This window comes from Odontesthes bonariensis, chromosome 24 (genome assembly GCF_027942865.1).
Source record: "Odontesthes bonariensis isolate fOdoBon6 chromosome 24, fOdoBon6.hap1, whole genome shotgun sequence".
NCBI classification, from domain to species: domain Eukaryota; kingdom Metazoa; phylum Chordata; class Actinopteri; order Atheriniformes; family Atherinopsidae; genus Odontesthes; species Odontesthes bonariensis.
In genome coordinates, this window is record NC_134529.1 from 6346760 (window position 1) to 6367822 (window position 21063).

The 21063-nt window shown below is 40.8% G+C and overlaps 1 protein-coding gene across 2 annotated transcripts; it reads left to right on the forward strand.

Moving 5' to 3' along the window:
- The first annotated feature begins 535 nt into the window (after positions 1-535).
- dnajc5ga (DnaJ (Hsp40) homolog, subfamily C, member 5 gamma a) lies at positions 536-20955 on the forward strand. 2 transcript variants are annotated; one of them, XM_075458800.1, is made up of 7 exons: positions 536-701; positions 11029-11156; positions 11797-12010; positions 13166-13322; positions 15149-15327; positions 15920-15963; positions 16599-20955. In XM_075458800.1, the coding sequence occupies exons 2-5, from the start codon at positions 11038-11040 to the stop codon at positions 15322-15324; spliced, it is 666 nt and encodes a 221-aa protein (XP_075314915.1). In that variant the 5' UTR covers positions 536-701; positions 11029-11037; the 3' UTR covers positions 15325-15327; positions 15920-15963; positions 16599-20955. The 2 variants fall into 2 exon arrangements, with proteins under 2 accessions (XP_075314915.1, XP_075314916.1); XM_075458801.1 differs by lacking the exon at positions 15149-15327.
- Positions 20956-21063: the final 108 nt, after the last annotated feature.

The following is a 21063-nucleotide window of genomic DNA, read 5'->3' on the forward strand; positions in this document are numbered from 1 at the left end:
TCAGCAGTTGTTGAAGAGGAAAGCGAAGAAAGTATTGATCCCTTGTGGAAAAATCGAGGCTTGAACTGATGTGAGGTGAATTTAAGGAAGAATTTGAAAATGAAAGTATGCGTTGAATTACTGGGAATGCAGAACACAATCCTAATACATTCTCATATTGATCAATGAAGCATTTATAACGGATTTAAGCTTAAAGTTCATGTAAATAAGGACGGGTTAAATGGTAAAAGAACCGGTTACGGTGCTGCGTTCGGAGATTGTCCGTAAAACTTCAATTGCATCCAAATTTGAAGCGTGTGACTCAGCGAAATAATACGTAAAATGGAAATGCCTACTATTTGCTGTATGCATTTTAGTTCAGCTGCATTGATTCATTTGCGGACTCCGCCTCTTGACAATTAGCGTTTTGAATAGATTTAGATTTGTAACGTACAATTTGATGTATTTTCAAAATCAAATTTACTTTATTCACGACGGACGGATTTTCGACCGAAACATTGAAAGCATCATCCCGCATCCTTTATTTCCTGGAAGGAGGAGCCGGACAGGAAGGAGCGACCACAGCGGGCTGTCACTTCTCCGCTACCGGCTAACGGTAACCGTGTTTCTGCCCCGTTAAGTGCGAGTTAACACATTTAACCGGATGCCTCTATGATCCAGCCAACCTCACAACGAGATACACGGTCTCCAGTTTACACGAGGTAAGGCATTTCTTTTGTAATAAATTAGCTAGCGGGAAGGTTAGCTTAACCGCGTTGAGCAAAAGCCAAGATGGAACAACGCTAGATTAGCTCACAGCGTTTAAAATTACGACCAACCATTCAATAAACTTCCAATCGTTTCAGACACACGGAAAAACTGAAGATTAACATGAATATTCTCGGCTTTATATTTGGAGGGGCGGTGGCAGCCAGCATTGAACGAATGCTAACTTAATGACAATTTCTGAAATAGATTAAATAAAGGCTCTCGTGCGCTAATTATGTGTTTAGTGTGCGCCGGATGCATGATCTGATATCTTAGAAATGTTGGACATTTTTCTAAATTTGTATCATATATATTTGATGTGCGTATAGATGAAAACTAATTAAATCCCCGAAATTGTCAATGTAGGGTTGACATCACGCCAAAGCGACTGCTTCCAGCTGTTGCTTAACATAACGAGACAAATTATTTTAGTACATTTAATAATGAGCTTCTGCGTCAGCTTGGAGATGTAAGATGGTCGTTTTATATTTAGGTTGATCAATAGTTTTGACGCAAGACGTTTTTTTTTTTTTTTTTTTTTTTTGGATAAATTAGAAAGTCAAGAGAGAATTGACAGAATAAAGAGAAATGGCTTGTTAGGTTAAATAGTCAAAACGCTCCTGCTACATTTATGAATGGTTGGGTGTTAAATAGAAAGTAGTTCTCCCTGTGAAGGGGATTAGCAAAGGATTAGAGCTTCACAAGGACAAACAGACGACAATCACTCGGTATCCCTTGCTTGATTATCGTTACTCTAAAACGCTGCAGCATCGATGTCACCTGTGTTCTCAGCTGTTTTAATTTGTTAACACGGGGATAAGTGTTGAGAAATGATGTAACAGTACTGTCACAAAATAACCTCTGAGAACAATATCGGCTTACTCTACTGCATTTTGTAAATTATAATATAAGCCTGATCTAATAACCTGATTATTAGGGGGGCATGAACTTCACCTCTCAGTCTGTGTTGGTTAGGTTTTAACCATATATTTCAGGGTTTTCAGGGGCCAGACACACGTGGAAAAGCCATGAATTTTAACAACAAGGAGCTGGGCTTCGTTTTAATCTTCTAAAGTGGTCTTAAGCAATAATTCTCCAGGCTCTCTGAAAATCTTTCAAAGTTTTTCCGTGGATCTCGGTTGCTTTTTCACTCATTTTCAGTCCAGTCTTTGCACCTGATCATTTTTGTTTGTTGTGCCACTTAACTCAGGCACAGAACTCAAGGGATGAGCCATTGTTGTGTCGACGCATAACAGACAATTGAAGACAGAACTAGTTTTAAATTGGATCTTTAGGCACTTTGTCACAAAGACGCATCATTTGTTCCCATTTCTTTAGCTGCATCTATGAAAAACAGCAAAGATAACACAGTTTGACAGACAGAAAACAGGATTTCTGCAGCAACAAGGTGATTCCCAAAGAGCTGTTAGCTGAAAACTTGGCATATCTCAGCATGGTGTGCAGTGTGTCCTTAAAACATTTGAGGAAACTGGACAAGTGGAGGACAGAAGAAGAAGTGTCAGGCCTAAAGAACTATCTACAGCAGATGAACAGGATCTGAAAGTGATGTCCTTAAGAAAGAGGAAAACATCCAGCAAAGACCTGACACAGGAGCTGAGAGATGCATCTGGACCTTCAGCTGATCCATCTGCTGTTGGCCCAAGCCTGATCAGAAATGGGCTCCATGGAAGGGTGGCTGTCAAGAAGCCGTTCTTAAGGAAGGGAAACAGGGAGAAAAGGCTGAGCTGTGCCAAAGGACACAAGAAGTGGGCTGAAAATCAGTGGCAGCAGGTCTGATGGAGGGATGAATCCTCCCCAGAGCCCGGAGCTCAACATTACTGAAGCAGTGTGGGATCATTCCACTATTTCTTGGCAGTATGTGAGGAAATAAGACTTTTGCACAGTTCTCTACTTGCATGTTGTTCTGCTGCTCTTACTTCCACATCACTCCTCTCTTGAGTTTCAAAGCAGCCACTTAACCGTATATAAATGCAGTGTTAGGATCAGGGTTGTTTAGGGTTTGGTTTGCAACCAAGGAAATAAAGACCCACAGGACCCAAGGACGATGCAGTTACCCTGCATACAGATGCATGTATTGCATCCATAAGTTACTAACCGGGTGCAAACAGCTACTTTTTCAATATTAAATCCGATCTTTTGTGTCAATTGGAAGTCCCTTTATGTTTGGAAAGTGCTTAAGTTCTGTACCATACAGACTGTTACATGTGAGCTGCCACTAAAGTCTACAAATTGCATGTTCTGGTTATTCGATTAGCTTTACTCACGGAGTCCTTTACCTGGCCATTAGTTTGGCTGCAGAGTGCTGGTGGCCGTTTCTGTGTTTGCGATGGGAGCTTTATGCTGCAGCTCCAGCTGCTGAAACCAGGGGTTCTGGAAGACTGATCCTTAGCTGTGAAAGTGGGTACATATCTGCTGATTAGTTGGGCTGGCTGTGTTCCTCAAAGTCGCAGATGTTTGAGGTTAGAGCCGCTAAAGTGGTTCACATTTCCAAAGCAGATTTAACACACCGCGTGCATCTTATCAGTCGTACTTTAAGTATTCTGGTAAGTTCATTAAACCCAAAATGTGCCAAGATGTCCGCTTCGAAAACACTCTGTGCTTTTCTTACCACTTTCTGCTGATCTCTGCCTTCCTGTGTCACATCATCCAGCGTTTCACGGTGATGTTGGCGTAACATTCAGTGTTTGGAGCTGGAGTTCGTGCTGCTGTTATGCAGTATTACATCATACTGATGTTATATTTACTGTTTCCCTTTAAATTTGTCCACCTCAGTTATATCAGCGACATTTTGGTGACTAACGAACACATCTGTTCTGTTAAGACGGTAAAAACTCACATTATAACCCTGCAATAGTTTACTGTGTACACAGTTAGCCATTAATTATCCTCTCTGATATGTGTTAATCAAGTTATTTTTGTGTTCTCAGACATTTTTCACATTTTCTGACCTGTTTCAAGTTTTTTTTAAATGATTTAAAATAACAGACATTAAGGAAGACGGGACGAGTGGTTAATAATCGGCACTTTAAATGAATCTTTTTGGAGTGACGCAGTGTTTTCCTTGATCATAGCAAAATAACTTGCATAATTTAGTGTGATACTGGATTTATCATGTGTACATGGATTATTTATCTTGCTTACTTGAACTGTCTGACTGAGGTTTTTTTTGCTTGGTCCTGGTTGTTAGAACCAGATAGATAACATGTCACACACCTTCCAGAGTTATTTTTAGCAACAAAGATGCTTATTTCAGGAGAATCGGTGTGTCGGACTATCTCGTTGCTGCTTTAACTGATTGATAATGTAAAAGGAGGCTTTTATCTGCAGTCCTCGCACGTTTTTAGTTTGTTTTTGAAGCTCTGAGCTGCTGTAGAATAGATGTCGGATGCTTTTATGTTCTTGACTATTATTAGCTCTTTTTAAAAAAACAAAGTACTTGACAGGAAGGATCAGAGTAATACAATGGGCATTTTTATTTGTATGCTTGCACACATCTCTTTGTGCTTTCTGCATTTACTTAAATGGCAAAATTTTACATGGTGATTTACATAAACTGGTCTCTAAATCTTCCTCCTCTGTAAGCTTTTCGGTTAGATCCAGTTGTCAGAGTAATTCTATAGTTAAAATTGATAAGATGGTAAACAAATATATTTAGTATTGTTCAGTCAGTGTTGGTTTGTTTTATGGTTTGCTTGTTGGACTGTAAGAAGTCCGTCAGTAAGTTTGATACAGGTTTGAAATATTCCAACACTGCATATCTTTATCAACTAAATCTCTTTAAAAGATTACTAGAAAGTCTGGTTGATTGGAAACTATAAAATCGTTTTGAAGGCCTGTCTGTTAATCAAATAGCCAAACTCTCTAATGCTTAAAGTCAGACCTGTGAATCATTCAAAAAGGCTCCAAACTCAAGGGATGAACTACAGTTGTCTATACATAACAGACAACTTGGCAAAGGACCAGTTTTAAATTGTGTCTTTAGGCACTTTGTTACTAAAAGACCCATTTCTTTAGTTTTGTCTATGAAAAACAGCAAAGATAACACAGTGTGACAGACAGAAAACAGGATTTCTGCAGCAACAAGGTGATTCCCAAAGAGCTGTTAGCTGAAAACTTGGCATATCTCAGCATGGTGTGCAGTGTGTTCTTAAAACATTTGAGGAAACTGGACAAGTGGAGGACAAAAGAAGAAGTGTCAGGCCTAAAGAACTATCTACAGCAGATGAACAGGATCTGAAAGTGATGTCCTTAAGAAAGAGGAAAACATCCAGCAAAGACCTGACACAGGAGCTGAGAGATGCATCTGGAGCTTCAGCTGATCCATCTGCTGTTGGCCCAAGCCTCATCAGAAATGGGCTCCATGGAAGGGTGGCTGTCAGGAAGCCGTTCTTAAGGAAGGGAAACAGGGAGACAAGGCTGAGCTGTGCCAAAGGACACAAGAAGTGGGCTGAAAATCAGTGGCAGCAGGTCTGATGGAGGGATGAATCCTCCCCAGAGCCCGGAGCTCAACATTACTGAAGCAGTGTGGGATTATGTTGTCTCTCAGCTGACTATCTAAGGACTAAAGTTGGACACATACAGGCACAGGCACTGGAGTCCTTTTCATACCATCAGCCTTCCTGGTGTCCTTATCCTCATAGTTTGCACACACACAGGCCAGTTTTAAATGTCTGCTCCAGAGAGACTGCAGTTTGCCAATTAAGCTAATAGAAGCCGATCGATCGCTTCAGTTTGCGCTGCAGGGTGGCCGTTTGATCAGTGCACGCAGCACATCAGCACATCTCATTGGTGAATAAGGTTCATGTTTGAGGGAGGCAAATATGGAAGACTTGCAGCTTGGTTTGGAGAAATATTTACCTCGGCAATCTTGGCTGCACCAGGAGCGCCATCTGGTCCTGCGGCGCCCCATGTCTGTTGTGACGTCCGCTTTTGGGTTTATTTCCATCAACGGCCTGATTTGACTTTTCTTGTCATTTCATTGTACAACAACCGCTTAAAATCCGACCTCTACCACTGCTGCATTTCGTTCTTATTTTCAGAGAAGTGCGACTGAGGGGCAAGGATTGCATTTAAAAAGGTTTCTTTTAACTTGGCGTTTGGATTGCTTATTCACACTTTTTAGGCCTGGTCGGTGAATGAGGACCAGTTTGTGAATGGAAAATAATCTCTCAACAATGTGTGCCCCTCTAACAAAGTGGGGAAACAGATTTTGTTATGTAACCTGCAAATATTCTTCCGGCAGTCCAGGCTGACACACATTATGTGTCTTTTCATGCATGCAGTAATTATAATGCATTTCTGTGCAGCATGATTCCCACCCTGTTAATATTTATTCTGCTTCTGTTCAGCTGCATTTAAAACTTTACAAGTAGTTTGTTTTTTGGTTTTTTTCTGATTGTTATACCTTGAAAAATCAATGTCAATGCAGCATGATCATTTCCTAATGGAGAACACTATAATCGGGAGCTCAATTATGATTCTAATCTGCCTTTTTGTCAGACTTTAGTTATCTCAGAACTTAAAATGTAACTGTTCTAATGTAAAGTACCATCTGGCACAGTTGTAAATCCATGTAAGCAGAGTGACGCTTATTGTTTTTTCACATCAGCAGGCTCTTAACTAATGAGATAAGGGACAATAAAGGCAAAGCTGCTTTCCCTGGGAATCATTCAGGGTATTTTTTTCTCATTAAATGCAAAAACTGACCTGAAAGCACAAAAGCGTTAAAGGAGGAGCAGTCATCAGCCTCCTGACCAGGATTCACTGCAGTCTTCTTCTGAAAGACACCCCCAGGAAGGGAATCTAATTTTAGAAACCACCGTGTCTGTCTGACTGAAAATAACACGAGTGAGAGGAGTTGCTGCTTAGCAAACACTGACGAAGCGGCTCACTGGAAGGTGGAAGTGTTGAAATGATATTTTTAAGAGGCGTACCAAACGTTTGCACCTCTCGTATTGTGGTAAAAGTGCAGTGAAAAAGCTCCTTATCAGCGAACGTCTGGGCAGGACGTTTGTGCCCTTTTCATGAACTTCTTGCTCTTAACTGGATCTCGTCTGCACGGGGAACTTTAATCTCATTTAAGTAAAGATTTCAACACTGTACGAGTCAGAACTGCTGCGGTCACATTAACAGTGGGTTCATTTGGCTTCTGATCAGCACCGATTGATCTGCCGGTTATTAGAATTGGCCAGCTGATCAGTGAACATCATGCACGTAGCAACAGTCCTGTCTTTGATCTGGAAGATTTTCTCTGTGATGAAATGAGTCTGTTTCCAAAAATAAAGGACATTTTAATCACTGTAAGGAGACCCAGAAGACTCGAAGCTGAAAGCAAAGATCTGCCATCTAATTTCAGAGCAAAGATGCTTTTGCTTGTAAAGAAAAATGTACCAATAATGTTAAAGTGGTTTGCACTGGATCTGCATTTATGGACAAAAACCTAAAGGTACTAAAGGATAGCCTGATACATGGAAAAGTACAAATACAACACTTCTCTGATACGCTTTCTATATTTAGAAAGGAGCAAAAAAAGATGATTGTTCAATTAAAACAAATAGGAAAAAGGAGAGGTATTACCTTAAATAATCTTCTTCTTGTATTTTATGTTGTTTTTCTTCTTCTTTAAACAAGAGTAAACTACATTTTAGTATTTAAGCTGCAAATTAAGTTTCTGTCCTATTTTTAGCTGCTTACAGATACTTGTTTCAGAGGGGCTTTTAGTTTAATAAGACTTTTTTTCTTTTTTCTTATATGATTAAACGTTTTAGGAGAAAACTGTTACTCGGGGGACATAAATGATAAACCTCCCTCCCCAAAGACCACTTTTAAAGACGTGTCCGAATGAAGCTACGAGGAACATGAATATGGATGTTAGCAGGGTCTGAGTGGCTGAATGTCATCAGAGAGACCGATAAAGGATCAATGTTGCGTATCACATGTCTGTTTTTCTGTACTTGGTGATGTTTAAATTGGTGCCATACAGTCTGTGGTGTTGTTAAATGAGCTATAAGAATCCATACTCTTACTCTGGATGAAGCTCTCTGGTCAGTCTCAGTTGTCTTCACACACCAGAAACTGCATCGTGTCTGAGGACTCATGTTTTTCCCTCCTGTTTAATGGTTGTTTTCGTCTGTCTTTTAGAACAGAAGATCCTCAGTTTATTGTCACAGGACGCGGCAGAGATGCACTCAGTCCAGGCAGGCCTGTGTTGTGGTGCTGGTTGAGCTGTAGTCACATGTAGTTGGGTTAGTCGACAAAATGTGTGTGCTGACTGTTTGATCTTAGTCATTGTGGGTTGCTTTCAAACTTTTCCACAAGTGTATTCCTTTTTTTAATCCTTTTTGCTCATTTTATTGTTCCAGCCTCTCTAAATCTTCCACCACTTGTGTCTTAAGTGTCGGAAAAGTGGGGCAAACGCAGCTGAAGGATGAATTTGACTCATGGCAGTAATATTTGCCATGTAGTTAAAGGCTGACATCGCGCCCTTGTTGACATCCGGTCGCCTGGCTACGTTTCTTCTGCTTGGATGGGTCTGCTGCAGATCAGTGGCTCTGTGCTTCAGTCAGATGTGGCGTTGTGCAGATTTCTGAGAAAGATTTCAGTTTTGCCATCCTCTTTATAACCCTGGACCACTCGGTTTATAAAAATTCCCAAACGATTAGTCAGGTCTGTCATCGGTTCACACAAAATCCTAATTTTCAGTTGCGAGTAAGTAAAGCAGAACCTTTCTCCGACTTTCTCCCCAGATACCAAAAAAGTAAACCGGAGTTAGTTTTCAATTTGAAAAATCTGATTTAACTGGTCAGTTTAATTCAAGCCAATTGGAGTTCAATTCATTGTAATCATAATCCAATCAAATCCAAACGATTAAATTCAAAATTAGTCCAATTCATATAGAGCCAATACAAAAAGTATTTCCTCGCTAAGGAAACCAACACATTGCACCTTGTCTTCAGTCCAATCTCCCGTCCTGAGCGTGCCTGAGGCGACTGTGGAGAGGAACGACTCCCTTTAACAGGAAGAAACCTCTGGCAGAACCAGACTCCGGAAGCGTGGCCATCTGCCTCCACCAGCTGGGGTTTCAGAAGACAGAAAAGGGGGGAAAACAAGCACCGTAACACCATTCAAAGGATACCTGCTGAAACGGAGAAACACCAGTTAATGACCACAATGATGTCATATGATAATGTCTTATGAGGAAATAAATTTTAAAAAAGAGAGTAATGTGACATAGGCAGTCTGGGCCTATAGCAGCTTAACTATGGGATGTTTCAGGCTCACCTGAGCCACCCCTAACTATAAGCTTTATCAAAAAGGGAAAGTTTTAAGCCTGATCTTAATGGTAGAGAGGCTGTCTGCTTCCTGAAGCCAAACTGGCAGCTGGTTCCACAGAGAGAGGGCTGATAACTGAAGGCTCTGCCTCCCATTCTGCTCTTAGAAACTCTGGGAACCTCGAGTAACCCTGCAGCCTGAGAGCAAAGTGCTCTGCTGGGAAAACATCCAACTGTGAGATCTTTTACCATCTTTCAAAGAAATTACTTTACAAATGATTGAAAAGAGGACTTTTCAGGAATAAAACATAAAAATGGATCATGAATGAGCAGCATATAATGCAGATATTTAGTTTGGTAAAATGCTGTTTTAAAATGACTTCATTATAACTGAAAAAGTTAAAGAATCAATTAAAAAATACAAATATTTGAAAATGAGTTAAAAAGATATAAGAAGTTTATAATAAAGTGCATAAAAGCCAACCTGGATAAATGGGTTTCCAAAGATCTCACAGTTTTTCAGCTCCTCACATGGCTTCTTTAAAGTTGTTTTTAGCAGTTTTAAGTCTTTTAAAAACTAAAGACTTAAATGTAGTAACAGAAGACTGAAAAGTCAGTGATATAACATTATTATTTATCATGGTTCATTTTCAAAGTTTGGACAAATCTAGAGAAGTTGAACCCTTTATTCCTCTCTTTCTAACATGAATATGAGTGTGCATGCATGTGACTGTGTGAGGCTCAGCTCCCCTAACAAAGGCCGTATTCACTCTCATCAGCTGTGATCAGCCTGCGATTAGTGAGAGTTTATATAACGGCACATTTTTCTGAGTTGAAACGCTTTTTTATAAATCTGCTTTGTCTGTAATGTGCAAAACGATCGCGTAAATTAGCATCTAAAGAGATGAGAGTTGTATTTCCAGGCTGGAGTTTTCTCTTGGGAATTAAAAAGGCTTGACCTCGGTTAAAGCTGCGCTACAGTTGCTTCCCTCTGTCTGCGCTGGTTTCAGCCCACCGTCGGACTTCTCCTGTAAATGCATTGGTGCATGTGGGTATATTTTAATATGTACGCATGTGTAGAGTTGACCAGTCGGACTCGGACCGGGACGCTGGCCTCATCTGACGTAGACCTGAATGTGTAATCTGTTAGATCAGCAAAATGTAATCTTCTTTAGTCACTGACCCAGGTGGCTTTATTTGTTTGGCTGAGTAATAGTCGTGTGCATTTGTACTGTAGAAGTAATTAACAGAAATCCCTTTGTGTTTTTTGTAATTGTGAGCCACTTATTCTATCTTACGAGGCTTTCTTGCAAAGCTCGAAGGAGGAGGAGGTCAACAGAACAGTGACATGCACGCAGGGGTTCAGAAAGACTTGGACCTGCTCATGAACCCTTTCTTTTCTTCTAAAGTCATCAAGGACTGACGATGGAGCTCTCGCATTTAGAGCTGAACAAGCAATAAAAATTAAAAAAAAACTTCTTTATTCCTACTTGTTGCAGGTAACAAAACAAGTTCTGTTTGGTCATTGTTGTCGGTGCAGTGCTGCCATCCTTTCAGCAGATGTTTCTGACCAATTTTCGAGGTGAATTTCCGCTCATTCGCTGCCAGGTTTTCTCATGATTTGCTGTTTGGTGCTGAGGACTTTTGGTTTTTGCCGCCCGCTTTGAGTAAGACGACGCCAACACGAATTCTAAAAGCAGCTTCTAAAAGAAGTTGTATGTCAGCTGACTAAATAATGAACGTCTCCAGAAAGCTGAATAGTCAGTCATCGTTTGGAGATCCAAGTTCTGTGTTTGTTGAACAATAAACAATTTCAGTCTGGCACTTTATTTGCATTTGTTTCTGAAACGGTATTCCCTGTACTGGATTGGTGTAACGTGGGCCGCTCCTTTTGGCGAACACGTTGGCTGGAATTGTTGGAATTTGATCTCTAAATCTATCATCCAAAGATTACTTCTGATCAAGCGATTTGTTTCCTTTTTCTTTTTAGAGGTGAGCCATGGCTGAACAGAACGCCTCCCGTCCTCAAAGGAAGATGTCCACCGCTGGAGAGAGTGTGTACAAGATACTAGGGCTCGAGAAAGGAGCATCCCCAGAGGACATCAAGAAAGCGTACAGGTAAGGTGTCTAAATGACCGGTAATCTCTGTAAGGAAGGATTAGTTTAAGATTACTCTAACTTCCAAATATTTCTGAAATTGTGTCATATGCTGCTGGACGACTCAGTGCTGTGAAAGAGACATTCCTCCACCAGTCTGTGATAATGTCTGTGAAAGAGCAGATAACAGACGGTATTGTCACCATTCGAGTTTCACTGGCAAAGCGTGGCAGAACATGACGAAACGATGATCTGGCACTGAGCAAAGGGAAAAACCTGGAGGGCATATACTGAGGCAGGTGATAACAAACAAGCGTCCGGTACCGGAGAACCAGGTGTGACACAGAAGCTGTTAAACTAACGGATCTACCACGATAAAACAGGAAATCCGAGAACCTACGGAGCCAAGAAAGTTCGGGCTCTAAAGGGACAGAAAATGTAGATTCTCCTTTAAGATTTTTGAAGCCCAAGATGACATCACATTGACTTATAGTTTTGTGCCAGAAGCTGATGTCGACAGTCATCTTTTTTAACCTTGACGACGGGGATTTGAACATCTGAGCAACATTGTTTTTTCTTTCAAACGTTGTCCTGTAACAAGTAAAGTCATTTTGTTTCCATACGTTCATTATTTACCTTCTTTCTTTTTTTTTCTTGCCAGAAAACTAGCGCTGAAGTATCACCCAGACAAGAACCCCGACAACCCGGAAGCCGCGGAGAAGTTTAAGGAGATAAACAACGCCAACTCTATTTTAAATGATGAAAACAAGAGGAAGATTTATGATGAGTATGGCTCCATGGGCCTCTATGTGTCGGAACAGTTCGGAGAGGAAAGCGTCAAATATTACTTCCTCATGTCTAAATGGTGGTTTAAGGTTTGTGTTTCCTTTTGCCCTCATGTAGAGTAACAGCTGTTGGTTTATATAATCCTAGTTTCAGGAGGCATTTTGGGAGTAATACTTTGTCAAATATATAAAGTGAAAGTGTGGGCAGACTGTGACATTTACAGTTTCTATTCATAAGGTGAAGTGTTGGATATTCACTGTTTTATCTAATGCAGACGCACGTAGCAGCTTTGTTTGGCCAGTTTCTATGATTTTTATTATGTGAAGCACAACTCCTGATCAGGGAAGTTTTTTTTTTTTTTTTTTTTTTTTTTAACTGTAAAGATCTACCAGCCTTTAGCCGATAAAGCTTCAAATTCCTCCACTGAAAAGCAAAAACTGTTGTTTTAACATCTACCAGCAGCATTTATCTGGTGGCTGCCACTCATTTCCAACACAGTAACCAATACTGTTCATTAATCTGTTAATAAATGTTTGTTGCTTTTATTCTGAAGGGGGAGAAACCAGGCAAATGGAGCATAAATTAACACTGAACTGCAGCTTTAACGCTACATTATTGTGATCAACTGGTGTACTGAAGCCACACGGATGAACACTTGGTGTCCAACACTCGTCACTCTGACTTGATCACTCAGTCAGTTGCGTTTGTGTCTACAGAACTGAATATGCTGTTGTAGTCCAGACAAATATGGAGATTACAGCTAAATAATACAAAGAGCATCTGTACAATGTAATGCAATCTAATAAAGCAGATGTGCAGCAGATGTGAAGCTTATGATATAAAGTTTTTGTTGACACTGTCAGAAATGATTAGGCCATAGATTGTGAGGTTGTATTTGTGTATTTTCTGATCAGCTGGTCCTGTCTGTTCTCCTTCTCTGGGTTTCTTGCTCTAAAGGCTCCGAAGTAAAAACATTGTAGCTCGACAGAAACTACATTTGAGAAATGAGCTCTTGGCTCGTCTTTGTTCTGTTCCTGGTTTACTTGCAGCGTAGCACGTGCCCGTGCATGCTTCCTAATAGAGCCAGCTGTACCGACTGTCCAAAATTACATCTGTAATCTGTCGGAAAGGACTAAAGAAAATCCTCCCTGTCGACTGTTTTGTAGATGAAGATTAAATTCTGCAAGATGTCCTTGTTGACTTTCGTATATCTAAGGATCTGTTTGTCTGTTTAATCCCTGCAGAGTCTGGTGCTGTGCTGTACGATTTTCACCTGCTGCTGCTGTTGCTGCTGCTGTTGTTTCTGCTGCGGGAAGTGCAAACCGCCCGATGACGATGAAAGCTACCAGTATGTGGACCCTGAAGACCTGGAGGCTCAGATCAAAGCGGAGCAGGACATAGGTGAGTGCTGTGGGCTCCCTTTAGTCTGTATTACGCTTAATAATCCAATACTGGTATGCTAAATATTCTGCTTCCTTTGTGTTGGAGCTCTTTAAATGTATTTTATTCTTGTACAAAATAATGTCATGTCCAGATATTCATGTTTGAATAAATGGACTTGAATTAAGGGCTGGGTGATAATTACACATATTTATGCTACTATTTTATATGAATTGGACTAAATGTTCACACATATTGTGTCTTAAGGACTAGCCTATAATAAGATTAGAACCCTTCTAGGTTTTTCGCTCCTCCTCAGCAAAGCACAGCTGCATAATAGATATATTTACATGTAAATTGAGAGATAAATCTGTAAAATAAATGGCCAGTATTAAATATGAACAGGCAAACCTTCTCCTCTGTGGAAATTACAATGGTTATTTAACAACTTGCATGAAAGTGATTCCTGAGTATGTTACTCCACATGTGACTGCAGCTTTAAACAGCAGGGACGTAGGTTAGCATGGGACTTGACCACAGTTGGTTCAAAATGTTTCACGTGAAGCTGGTTGCTCTGGTTGAAACAGTCGCTTACAGTGAGGAGAAGTTTTTAGAAAAAAAATCAGGCTGTGCTGTGACTGAGGGGGAGAAGTTGGAAGTTGGGATCCTAACTCACCTAAAACTAAGTTTTAGGTCATGCAGTGAGAAAATAAGTCGTCAGAGACTGGAGAAGGAGGGAGGGGCCTGACTTTAACCAAAGTAAATGATTGAGATGAAAACCATTTGTAGCCAAGCTGAACACGAAGGTGTCTTGGCTCGATATTTCTTTCTGAGCAGCGTTGCAGAAATCGGTCCCGGCTTCGATTGTGAATCAAAACAACTTTTTTCTTGAAGTCTACACTTAATTTGCTGTCTCACATGTTGCAGCTGTGTTTCTACTTTTGTTTTTTAGTAGAAAAATATGCGCAGGCGCTGCTGGGTTGAAATTTCTGTCATCTCTGGTCTGTAATTATCAAAACTTCCTAAATTCTTATCACTCTTGCGTTTTATGACTCGTATTCTCTATGGTTTTTCTCATATCTAACTACTATTTAATCAGTATTTTTCATAAATGCAACTAAAGAAATGGGAACAATTACTTTAAAAGATTCAATTAAATTGGATTCTTTGCCAGGTTTTCTTACACATATGATTTTATTAGAGCACAGCAGAAGTTTAGCAGCGCTTTCAAACTGCTTCATTCTTTTTATTACCTTCTGCCAACAGAAACAGAAGAAATATGTCGGGTTTATCAGGAATTCAGCTGTATGGATGTGAGCACAGAGTAGACGAGGAGAGGACAGATGTAAAGCAGAATGAGATGTAATGGCGTCACCGATATGCTAATTAAGCTATGAAATAAGTTAGCGATTTCTAGTGGACTCGAGGTTCACGACATTAGAAATAATTGACAACACTGGCCTGGAGAACTATTGCTCCATATAACTTTAAAAGATTACAGGAATCTCTGGCTGCTCGGATGAAAATATAAAGAAATGAGGGTTGGACCAAGACTTTTCCACATCTTTTTCACGAGTTTCTCTTTACTACCTCCCTGTGAAGCTGTTTATTTTTGCTAACCAGGAAGCTCTGCACTAACAGTTACTAATAAGATTAGGTTTAAATGTAATCGGACCAAGCAAAGCTATAACACTAAAAACTCTGAGTGCATTAAATGGAGCTTTTTATTGCTTTTTAATTAATGATAATGCGTATCAGAGGAAGATGGGTTTGGATAACTGCCATAAAAGTCATCTTAATACTCACTTATACTACAGGATTCGTGTCTTCATCTTCCAATCCAACAGGTAACACAATAATCATAATCCAGCCCGCATCTAATTTGGATTCAGAAAGCCCAGAAGACCAGAGTAAGCCCATCCCCCGGCCTTTGCCTATGCCTCCACCTGAGCCCCAGTCGCCGAGCTCGGCCAACGCAGCAGGGGAAGAGAACCCAGGGGAGACCTTACCGGGGTCAAAATGACTCGTAAGAGCCACCGCGTCCAGTTACCGTGTCCCATTTCCGTCCATCCATTCTGTCTTGTATGAGAAGCCATCTTCATGCTCAGTGTTGCACGTTTGCTTCCTGTCTGGCTTCATGCTGCTGCTGCATCTTCACTCACCCATAACAAACAGCTCCAGCTTTCCCGTCACCACAGTCGCTCACATTAACTGCAACAGACTTCCTGTTCGTGTTGTTTCGTACCTGCATGTCTTCAAGTCGTCCAAATGCTCCGGGGTTGCAGAGCTGAAAGCTGCCAATGCTGCATCAGTGGTGCTTTGTCTGATCTCATCTATATGCATGATATGATGTGACCCTCAGTGTTGTATGAACCCAGATATTCCCTGAAACTGACTTCATTTGTATGTTTTATGAAGGAAAATGGATTTGGGATTAGTGTTTCTGCTTTTCTTTGTTTTATTTAAAGCTTAAATGTGAAGCCGTGCTACAATGTTCAGTTACTGGCGTCATTTTTGTTGAATTCTCTTCTACTTTGTTGTAAAGGTTTTGTGGCTTCTTGTTTTTCGTCTGTTTAAACGTCGTTGATACATTTTTGTCTAATTGTCTCCTTCCACAGGAAAGTGATCAAGTGAATCAGCCTCAACAAGCAAAAGCAGGAAGGTAAGATACAGTCTTCATTTTCCCATGGGCGAGGTTAAACCCAGAATACCAGAAATTGGCGTGAAGGCAGTCGGGGAACTCGCTGGTTATAATGTGCCCACATTTCATGGCTATGGAAGTAGCTGCGTTTCCTGACAACCTACATCTGGGCAAAGACTTCCTGTTCCATTCCCTGGTTACTGTTTAAGTGCAGTTTAAGCAGAAAAATACACACAATATACAGTTAAATGCAGATGAATCGGGGGAATAGTTTCGAGATTCTGCTTCTCATGCTCAGATATGATCAGTGGTCAGTTCTGCTCAGTCTGCTGTGTAAACGATAAATCTGTACAAGGCTGCGTACGTCCGTCGAGGGTGAAATATCAAAAGTTAGTCACCTCGAGCTCTAAGTTCCACTTCCACATCCCATCGCTGGTAAAAAAAATTTATGCAACAATCTTTTAATTTTTAATATTATCCTACAAACAGACAAAAATCTGAAAAGTTTGCCCCTTTCTGACTCATTTCACATATTCATATCTAAATCTGAGGGATTTTGTTGTGAAGCTCTATGTTGGGAATCTTTTGCTGCCCTTTTTTTGTGCCTTTTTGCTCCATATCTCTGTTCTTACCTTTTTATTTCTCTTCTTCTTAAGCCTTTCGAGCCCCTACTATCCAGCTACATCTGACTGCTGCCAGCAACCCGTAGAAAAACCAGCCCAAAGTCACCAGCCAGCCCAGACCCACCTCTCAGCCCCGACCCGCCTCAACCTACCTGATGTACCCAAGACCGCCTGCAAGGTGGGCACCCAAACACTCGTGGCTCCCCCCATGGAACATCGTGGAAATGGCCTGTTGGCAACGCTAAGACAGTTTTGGTTCATGGCAACTAGCCGTCCTCCACCAAGTCCCCCTGTCCTCTTCCAGCTTCCCACATGTCGGTTCAAGGCTGGATGCAACCTGAAGAGCAGTCCTGTTATCCACGGTGAGGCCTAACCTCCATCCTAATCTGTACTGGTCATCCCATTCCAACCAGTAAGGATTTGACACTGACCAGGACGATGGATGGCGGAAACAGCATGATAATAGAAAAGGTGATCCTCATTATTTATCCGATATCCAGACCAGGACTGGAACTTCTTTTCCTCTGTCCCAACCTTACCGCCTTCCTTCATTTTGGACTCTGTCGGCCATCAGCAGGAGCATTTTTTTTGCATCTCTCCTCTGTTGCTTCGACGCTGCCCCCTAAAAAGAAAAGCCATGAGGGTTGGTGGTAAATATAAAGCCACTTGTGACGTGTACGCATCATCAGCATCCAGCTGTGGAACAGAAACCACACCGTAAGACTTGATGACATGAGCGTGGAATACTTTGATTTCTCCTGTTGTGAACGATTGCATTCATTTAGGTGTTGCATTTCCATCCTCTCAAGCTAGCTGTTGATGCCAAGTGTGGTGGTTTTTTAAAAAAAACAAAACAAACAAAAAAAAAATGGGTAAAGGGTAATGTTTTTCATCAAGATGTCGCTACATTTCATGGTTTGATGCTAAATTTCTGAGCCAACCTGTTGTTGAAGATTTGGAGTGTGATTGGGGAGAGATTCGAGGCCTCGTCCTACGACTAACATGCTTGTTTTTGTTGTTGTTGTTGTTGTTGTTTTATACCCTTCTCTGTCTCTCAGAACATTCGACGACTGCTCAGCCTAACCTTGCATTTAAAAACACATCGTGTATACGAATACGTACGTACCTGCTCCAGCCGTTATGTCAGCGCGTGCTTACAAAGAATACAAACCCCCTGCTGTGTAATCTGTTGCATCAAATGAGCAATGACCGATGCCAAACCACGGAAGAAAACCTTCAAGTTGTGCATTTTAAATTCTCATTTCGCTCCGTCTCGTGCTGCAGTCCCTTTTTGTTTGGTTGACCAAAGCCAAACGCTTCATGTAGCCCACCGCATGATGAACTGGGTTCACGCCAACAGCTCGTGGAGATGCCATTACAATTCCGATTGTCAAAGTCTATGCACCCCGTGAGACGGGTCGGTTGCCATTTCACTTAGTTTTCTGTCTTTGCAGACTCGTTAATGTCGCATATCTTTTATTCTGCATCACAACCGGACGACAGAGGCCACCAGCTTGGTGATGAGTAACCTCGGGTCCAGATTCACAAACACTGCATTTCAGAGATGATCTTCTACTTTAACTGCTTAAAGTTGAGTGCTTTTAGGTTTTATTTTAATTTGCAGAATGTTTTAATGCATTTTATTTCAGGGCCTTGGGAAAAGAAGCATTTAGACGGTAATCAGTGGTTTTTATTGGGATTTTCAGGCACTCACATTTTAGCTGGTGGACCGATCCATCATCTCCTCCATCTTTAACCCATAAACATCATTTTCACTGACCTGTGTTCAGTTTCCAGGATGGTAGGACTCCCCACCCCAAGTGCTGTGCCTTGAAGAGGAATTCTAGCAGTTACAGCTGATTAAGTCTACATGTTTTAGGACTGGTGTGCAGAATCAAGCTTAAGTATCGGGTAGAAAAGTATGCCGCATTTATCCGAGCATGACGGATGAAACGAGGCTTTGCGTGTCCTCTGGTGATGAACATGGCCTCGTCCTTTCTCTCTGCAAACCTTCAGTGCATCTGGATCAGATCCGAGGTTCATACGCACATTTAAATGAATGTTTTTGCTTTTGAAATAAAGAATCCACCAGCCAACCACAGGCGATTTCTGCAAAGTTGGCTTTCGGGCTTATTTACTCACCATCTGACATCGTACACAAAGAAAAGGGGCGAAACATCACTCGTCAGAAGCTGGAATCAGATTATTTTTGGCATTTTTACTCGGAAAGGAACAGATATTTGTAACCCATCTTCACTAATCAATTGAATGTTTCAGCTTTTGTCAATTTTCCCCCATGACACTAAAGTTTCATAGAACCTGGTTTAAGGGTCTATTGGCTCCTGAAAAGGTTCTCTCCTCTCTGCACGTGGGGAATCGGCCGTGATGCGACAACTTAAGTGTACTGTGATTTTTGTTGAACCCCTGAATGCAGCACCTGTTAACACAAAAAGCCCATGTGAAACAAAGGCCTCGCTCTAAACAGCTGTTCATTTCAGCCAATTATTTACCAACCGCCAACTGATGAAGGATAAAAGTGATGTAACTGCCAGTCGAAATGACCCAATTCCTCTGTTGCATGTAAGCTCAGTACCGTCCTTTTTTACCGTGTCCTCGCACTGTGTTTTTGTTTAGCTTTTTAGAGGTTAAAGTTAACAAGTTTGGGGGTTTTTTTGTTGTTTTTTTGCTTTAAATGGTGATTTCTGGTGTTGTGTTTTTGAATGTTCAACCAATCACTGTACATGTATGTCACAGATGGTTCCCTTTGTGTTGGGGAAGCTCTAACCTGACCCTAAAAGAGCCTAAAAAAGCAGTTAACTATGATCAGCCGCAGTTCCTGCAGCGACGCACTAAGAGAAGATCTACCTCCAGTGGTCATAAGAAAAGCCTCGGTGTTGTCCAGCATGAAAGAATAATTTATTTCTGGCATCTTCTGTGTTAAAAAGAAAACATTTTTAGCTCTCGTTCCAAATTTCCATCTTCAGTAACTTAGCACACAGACATTCTGATACATTTGATGCACTTTAATGCTAAAATGTGTGCATTATTAATCTTGCACATGTTATTTGGGAGGGTTTTAGCCAGCTGGTGGTTTCCTGCTGAGCTTTGAAGTAAAAGAGGGAAACTGAGCATTAAGCCATGGGGAAATTAAAATGAAAGAAACTAACACTGTTTATCTTTTGCTTTTTGTATAGATCAACATGTTGAATGTTGCAGCTCAACATTGGATTTTTGTTCCTTTTTTAAGAGAAAACATGGGTTAGCTGTTGCTAACCTTAGCTTGTTAAATAGCTCAAAATTGACCATATGTACGTGCAGGTGATGCAGACTAAACGAAAAGCGCATTTCTCACGCTGCTCAACTATTTAATTTGAGCGCGTGACTGAAATGGAAACATTTTGCTGCCATAAAACATTTAGTTGTTGCCTAGTAGATCCTGTAGAAGTGTTTGGAACAGTTAGTTCTCTGCAGGTAGTGTACATCCGTCTGATGCGTGTCCCTTTTTTCCTCCCATGTTGCATAAAGGCCACTGTGTTCGTGTGTAAAAATGGTCTTTTTCAGACCTCGCGCCCAGCGTTTCCCAGCTGAACTTAAACTCAGACAAAGTATCCGCATCCCTTTTATTCCAGCTCTGTCTCTTGATCACATATCAGCTCGTGTTTCTCCGTGGAGCATTTCTGCGAACTTGAAATCATCCTGCGTCACGTTTTTAAATCACCGGTGACCAAAACATTTCATAATTACTTTATTTTATTTTTATTTTTTTTGACTCGCTTCAATTAAATGTGATGAGGCCGTGAAGCACTGACAGAAATATTTATTATTTTCTTAAAATTGTTGTAAATGACTGACAAAATCCATGTTGGTTATGGGCATGATTTATGAACTGACTTACCAGTGTACATACATTTAACCTTTTTTAATTTATATCACTTAGAAAAAAAAAAAGCAAACCTCCAGTGTGGTGGAAGGTGGCGATGGCAGATGTTAAATAAAGAGTTCAGACTCTGCAGTCGGTGTGCTTACTGGCTCAGTTGATCCATGCTAATGTGTGAGCGTGCGCTGTGTTCAGGGGTGGAAACTCTTCTTCCAGACACAGATGACTTCTTCTGTCTGCACTCTTCTCATTTAATGGATTAATTAACCAGTTGGGCAAATCTACCAGATTTTGCTGTGTTTCTCTTTAAAGAGCAAAAAAAAAAAAAAAACCTTGAATTGAACACGACATAGCAACAAAAAAACCATGATGGAACCAGTTTATCAGTGTAGATATTTACAGTTTTTACTCGTTGTTTTTTGGGATGAGGCTCCTGTTGTGGTTCCCTGTGGATGATGCGTAAATGAGTTGTGATGAAAATCAACCAAATAAAATAAGGGGGATTTTATAATTTCCTGTCTGTTACTTTGTCTTCTGTGGAAGCGCATGCACAGCAGCAAGATGAGGAAAGATTACCTTCACAGTACTGTTTTGAAACTGTTTAAGTTGTCTGTTATGTGT

Excerpts from the sequence above, each read along its gene's own strand:
- dnajc5ga (XM_075458800.1), top strand. The coding sequence starts at position 11,038 with ATGGCTGAACAGAACGCCTCCCGTCCTCAAAGGAAGATGTCCACCGCT. Across the intron at positions 12,011-13,165 it reads TGTCTAAATGGTGGTTTAAG|AGTCTGGTGCTGTGCTGTAC; the intron begins GTTTGTGTTTCC and ends TAATCCCTGCAG. Across the intron at positions 13,323-15,148 it reads CAAAGCGGAGCAGGACATAG|GTAACACAATAATCATAATC; the intron begins GTGAGTGCTGTG and ends CCAATCCAACAG.